The sequence below is a fragment of the Oncorhynchus clarkii genome, chromosome 13, assembly GCF_045791955.1.
Source record: "Oncorhynchus clarkii lewisi isolate Uvic-CL-2024 chromosome 13, UVic_Ocla_1.0, whole genome shotgun sequence".
Taxonomy (NCBI): domain Eukaryota; kingdom Metazoa; phylum Chordata; class Actinopteri; order Salmoniformes; family Salmonidae; genus Oncorhynchus; species Oncorhynchus clarkii.
Window position 1 is genome coordinate 37,098,693 of NC_092159.1, and position 6,456 is coordinate 37,105,148.

The following is a 6,456-nucleotide window of genomic DNA, read 5'->3' on the forward strand; positions in this document are numbered from 1 at the left end:
CTCAGTTTCAGGGTCTTGGCAATCTTCTTATAGCCCAGGCCATCTTTATGTAGAGCAACAAAAAATAATTTCAGATCCTCAGACAGTTCTTTGCCATGAGGTGCCATGTTGAACTTCCAGTGACCAGTCAGTATGAGGGAGTGTGAGAGCGATGACACCAAATGTAACACACCTGCTCCCCATTCACACCTGAGACCTTGTAACACTAATGAGTCACATGACACCGGGGAGGAAAAATGGCTAATTGGGCCCAATTTGGACATGTTCACTTAGGGGTGTACTCACTTTTGAGGGGTGTACTCACTTTTGTGATATACTGTATTATTATATTAATGGGAAACTCAAGTACTAGACACTGCGGGCCAAAGGAAGCTACGGATGGCATGTCACATGGATCCACAATAAAGATGTCTGTGTTTGTCTGTCTGACTGTCTGACTGACATAAATAATAAAATAAAAAAACTTGAATAAATATATGAAAAACATGAATTTGAACAATGGATTGCGTGTGTGTGTGTGTTTTGTTTTATAGCCAGAACAACAATCTTTCCCTTTGAACATCCCAAACACAGAAATGTTCCAAAGGGTTCTGCCGCATGCCCTTCTCCCCTAGTGCCAGTGTGTTGCTGGCCCGATATCAGGCCAGGGTTTGGGGCAGTATCTTCCACACCCTACAGGCTGGCCAAGGGGTCCAGGAGATCAGAAAAGGGATGGGGTAGGGTAGGGGTCCTGCTGGAGGAAGGGCTGGGGGGCTGTGATCCCCCTCTCTGGAGGGTGGTGGTTGGGGTGAGCTGGGTTAGGTCCGCACCCAGCAGAGGGGTACCCAGAAGGTCTCACGCTCCAGCCGCTCCAGAATGCCTCGGAGTTCTGTGCAGGCGCTGGCTGAGTCCTCCTTGATTAGGACCCGGTCGACCAGGTGGCCATACTGCTGGTCCATCTGCTGGGCTGACTGACGCATTTCCTGCAGGTCCTCATCCTGACAGGTATGGATGGATGGATGGATGGACGGACGGACGGACGGACGGACAGAGAGAGGAGAATCAGACAGACAGACAAACAGACAGAGGAGAATCAGACAGACAGACAGACAGACAGACAGACAGACGAGAATCAGACAGACAGACAGAGGAGAATCAGACAGACAGAGGAGAATCAGACAGACAGACACAGACAGACAGACAGAGGAGAATCAGACAGACATGAAAATAAGGAAGCATAAGAGTGAGGAAGGCTGTAAAGGTGATATCAGATTAAGGAGAGGAGAAATTAGGAGAGGAGAAAGCATGCTGTGCAAAATAAAAGATCAACAGAAAAAAGCAACAGAAAAAAACAACTCACTGACTCATTTATATGAACACATTTTTAGACTCAGCTCACTATCACAAAAAGAGACAGCAGGTCTCACCGTCACTCGCCCATGATCTCCCCCTGCTGGTGAAGTGGCAGCACTACGACGGCGTCTGCTCTCCGGGACACGCGGCTTGACGAAGATGACATAGGGCTTGAACTCAGATGTCCGCAGTGTCTTCAGAGCCTAAGGGGCCAGGACACATTCAGATGCAATTTCACACAGTCTGCGTTGGGTTGTCACACAGCGTACATGGGGTTTAGAGAACAGATACTATCAGAGAAATGTCCTCTTGAGATGTCAGAGATGCTACGGGTAAACTGTGACACAAGCGAATATGCCAGCCAGCCTGACTGAAACAGAAAGTACTCTCACCAAGAGGCCACAGGAGAAACGTCAGGGGCCGTCATAGAATAGGGTGTGACACAGACTGCATGTGACAGCCGTGGTTATATTGTACAGTGCATTATGACAGAATGGGATATGCTTCACTGCAGAGGATGTGCCTTGGCCTTACCTCTGGTTGCACGTCCACTAGGCACATCTTGTTCTTGGCCTGTACAGAGCGTATAGCCTCTATGCTGGTACCATACTGGTTCTCCTTGTACTCCCCATGCTCTATGAACCTGGACACACAGGACACAACTAAGCACGAAACAGACAAACCAAAGCAGAGTACTATAGAGACAGGGACAGTGTGGCTTCGCAGATCAGCCATATGGCATCAAAGAGGACTCACTTGTTGCTCAGAGCGTCTGCGTCAAACGCCTGTTTGGTGACAAAGTGGTACTCCACCCCCTCCTTCTCATGAGGCTTCTTGGGCCTGGTGGTATCTGGAGACACAAGTGATAGGGGGAAAGGGAGAAGGCTGCGATTGTTTTACTGGCGTAGCAGTTCTTTACTAGGGTGTTAGAGGGCGTCGCCGTCAGTGTAGCAAGAGGAGGGTGCGGTTCAGAAGGTGTAACTCACGCGGTACGGCCACAGCATAGCGATGGGGGTTCTCTGCTATCACCTTCTGTTTCAGCTCATTGATACGAGCTCCAAGGGAGCCTTTGTGTGAGTGAGAGCGAGAGAGAGAGAGAGCGAGAGAGAGAGAGAGAGAGAGACAGAAAAAGAGAAAGAGAAAGAGAGAGCAGAGAGAGGGAGTGACAGAGTTATTTAAACAGAACTATCAGGGACAAATAATCAATATTTGCTGAAAAAAATCTGCATCAACATCAAGTTAAGTCCACTGATTAATTACTGGATGTGCCATTTGGTGTGCACTTTGATTAATTAACTTATCAGAACCCTAAATAGCATTAGTTACTGTAGATAAGACCTCACAGGCTTGGTCAAGCAGACTGACTGCTTAAAGTGAACGAGAATATGTGCTGCGAGATCGGGCTGGTTCTCACAAGGCTACCACACAACTAGAGGGAAGTTGCTGTTTGTAATATTGGCCACTAGAAGGCAGTATCGTCAAAGTAGAATGACTCCATACTGCCATAGACATCCTGAAGCTGTCGTCTTACCGATCAGAACCACCAGGCGGGGTCTCTCGTTGGGCCGGTGCTGGTAGCGAGTCACCTCCTCGTAGGTGGCAAAGTCTGGGTCGGTGGGGTCGGAGGTGGCCCCTCCTCCGAGGGATCCTGACCGGTCCTTTCGGCTCAGACGGAAACTCCTCCTCAGACCCGCTACGGCAGGACAGGCAGGCGGGAGGAGCAGGGAGAGCAAAGTGAGGTAGGGGGGCACAGGGTCAAAAGGTCAGATATGATCATCAAGTGGTTTGATACACTACTGATACTCTAACGCATGCTCTTTCCACATAGTTAACTGTATTCTCCAAGGCAGTTTAGATAGCGCCTGCCGTTGTTCTCACTTGGCAATTAGTGTTGCCGACAAACATTTTAAATGCACAATACCAGTGTCCCGTCACATCAGGACATCATATCAGGCTACCATGCAAATCAAACCCCAACGTAACCACGACATAATTATTACGTGTTGGTTATCAGAGAACAAAGAATGTGCAACCCTTGATAATCATGCATTAAAACCCCCAGTGAACCGTGGGACCATTACAAATACGAGTGGTCAGCTGTGATCCGTCGTTAATCAGTGAGTGATCCCACAGGTTTGACAGCCTGACCCGTGCTTATCTCTGAGGTAAACGGGCTGCCAGCGGCATTGTGAGATATTGACTGAACCTGCTCGTTTACAAGCACGTGTCCAACGAATATCAATCGCATGCAGCTAATATCTGACCAAGGGGTTTGGCAGCTCCACTTTGACAGTGAGAAATAAGCTCTGGGACCGAGACTGAAGCAAACACTCTTCTGCTGTCAATATCAAGCTCATGCCTCTCCTTTCTCGTTTTTAAAAGGAGACGTGGCTTCTCTCAACGAACAACTAATAATGCTACAGTAAAGATAAAAGGAGAGAGCTTCTTGCCATGGAAGGACAATGATCTGGTCTGTAAACACATGTAAGAGTATACAGTACAACGGAGACATGCTGCTTGACAGAGAGCTACAGGGGTGGACCAGGAGGGATAGGGCAGCCTGACTCTGGAGACCACAGTGTAGTGGGAGTGACACACACACACGCAGTCCCGCACACACAGTCTCTCCAGGCCCAAGGGTGCCCATCCCCCCTGCCTGCGTACAGTGGGAATACCTGAGGGAACAAGCCGGTAACAGTACCTGAATAAAATTCCCAGGAAAACACCTGGCCACAGGAGGGCGCCACTGCTTTACACTTAGGAGAGACTATAACTGGCATTAGAGCATCACACAACCCAGCCTCGCGCCTCAGTCTCCACACAGGGTGAAACAAGCAGCAAAACGTGCCTGGTTTGGTTGAGTGTGCAATGCGTCCAACGCAGCAGGGCCCCCCGTTGGGGGTGAGGATACGAGGGGTGCATCAGCCATGGCAGCAGAGGCAGAGGCAGAGGCAAGAGGGGAGTCTCAGGGGGATCCAAACACAGCTTTAGTTTGGGGCAAGGCAAGGGTGCTGGGTTTAATCTCCATATATAAGGAGTAACCTGCTTGGATGATGTCAGTATTCTGTGTCATTACGAATGTAAACAAACATGTTTACCTCCTTGATGACTGGCACCCAAATGAGGTGTAGAATAATACAGCTGGTCTTATTGCCATGGGAGGGCAGTGTTGGACTGTCAGCTGTGTTCAGATCACTCCGTGTGCCCTGCTTTTCATTCCAACAGTTTCTGGGGTATGGGGGAAGGGGAGGGGGCCTCAAGGTCATGTAAGGGTGAAGGAGGCGAGGGGAGGACAGTGGGAGGAGGGGAGGCCTGTGGGAGGGTAGCAGGGGGCCGAGGATTATGGGGAAAGCGTTATGTTGTCGTGCCAATGCAATTTTAGTCTGGATGCAAACTGTATTTACCAAGGTCGGTAGCTTGAGGGTTGAATCCAATTGATAACAAGTAGTAAACATTTTTGAATGCCCTGAAATGACTGCTACTCTGGTGTCTGGGGAACTGATAATGAGCCCAAGACTTGTTAAGAGTCTAAAAGAGACGCATAGCAGCCATGTCTCAATATCTACTGGAGATAAAACTGTTTCAAGTCTGGCACTCGCACTCTATCACACCCTCTTCAGCACTTTTCTCATTACACTAATTAGGTCACGAGACCGATTTGTTAGCGACACCTGAAGGAGTGAGAAACTAAACTCCCCTCTTTCGCACCCTCTCTCCTTCAGTACTAGTCTTCCCTATCAAATGAACTGGGATCAGTTCCGTCTCCTCTCAGCATTGCCTCTCCCCACCACCCCTCTCTCTCCACCTCTCTCCTCCCTTCTCCATCACTCCCCACACGGACACCCCAACTCCAGCCAGTCCCACCCTCAGGACACCCGTACATTCCCCAACCCAAAGCGGCAGTTCAGTTAAGCCAGCAGCTCACAGCAAGGTCCTGGAGGACACATAGACACGTCGGACAGCAAAAGAGGTAAAGGTGGCAGAAGGAGGAAGACGTGCAGACTCTCACCTATGTTCTGTCCATTGAAATAGCCCTCACAATCACAGTCCTCTGTAGGGAGGCAAGCAGGGAGAAGAGGGGGGCGGGGGTGAGCGGAGGGTAAGTAACCTCGAGGAAGGATCAGAGGGGTGGGGGAGGGGGGTACAGAGGGGAGGGGGGGGGGGGGGGGGGCTGCGGGCCCCGAAGCAGGACAGGCAGGGTCGGGCAGGCGGGCGGCGGGCAGAGGGGTGGGCGCAGGGTAGGTCACTAAGCCAGCAGGTCAGGACAGGGAGGTTTCAGCAGGACAGGCCCTCAGCCGGAGCCCGCAGCCACTGTGGCAGCCATGATGGGGGAGGTTTGACAGACACCACACAGACACACCGAGCACGTCTGGAGGCAGTCGACTGGAAAAGGGAACTGGGTCTCCCTGGTCCACACACATGGCTTTGTGAAATGGACAGCTCACAAAGCTATGGTAGCTAGCATACAAAAACTTTTGCAATTTACAACACCAGAACTGCTGAATTCAATATTTAACTAAGCAAAAATATCTGATGTCTCTGAAACTCTGGATATGCAACAAAAGTGCTGACAATGTTAGATTCACCAACTCAGAGATACTGATTAGAAAATAGCTGACAGAGAAAAATGGGGCAAGTAGAAAAGACGACAGCAGAGAAGGAGAGAGGGTGAACGACAAATCCTCTGCAAGGAGAAGAACAGGCAGCCAAGACACAGTAGAGGAGTGAGGAGAAGAAGAGGACAGCAAACTGCAGTAGACAGAAGAAGATGAATTGCAGAGGAGAAGAGGAAAAGAGAGAACAAAAGAATAGAAGCTGATGATGATGATGATGGAGAGGATGGTTCCTTGCTATCTTTAAGTGATTGGCCGTGCTTTCCAGTCTGCAGGCCTGCCTTAGCATCACACACATACAATGAGGTACGGGCTCTCAAAGTGTGGGCTCTTTAAGCATTGCCATAATATGCTTTACGTAATGTTTTTATAAGGTAGGGTAGGTGCTGGTCCACGACTTAGACAGTGAATACCTGACGAAGGTTGGGGCGCACACCGGAACATGAGTTAAGATGCTTAAAATAATCTTGAAAAGTATGATTATGTTGGAGTGTGTCCAGTCCGCTATTAG

At 49.7% G+C, this 6,456-nt stretch overlaps 1 protein-coding gene across 1 annotated transcript in view; it reads right to left on the bottom strand.

The window, feature by feature from the left end:
- LOC139423924 (MAGUK p55 subfamily member 3-like) overlaps positions 1-6,456 on the bottom strand; it is a 22,540-nt gene continuing 16,084 nt past the window's right edge. The window contains exons 12-18 of the mRNA XM_071175570.1: positions 4,034-4,099; positions 2,864-3,025; positions 2,319-2,399; positions 2,089-2,182; positions 1,867-1,975; positions 1,407-1,535; positions 1-977 (exon numbers count right to left, since the gene is read on the bottom strand). Of these exons, the coding sequence (XP_071031671.1) occupies positions 798-977; positions 1,407-1,535; positions 1,867-1,975; positions 2,089-2,182; positions 2,319-2,399; positions 2,864-3,025; positions 4,034-4,099 (821 nt within the window). The 3' untranslated portion in view covers positions 1-797. The remainder of the gene's footprint in view (positions 978-1,406; positions 1,536-1,866; positions 1,976-2,088; positions 2,183-2,318; positions 2,400-2,863; positions 3,026-4,033; positions 4,100-6,456) is intronic.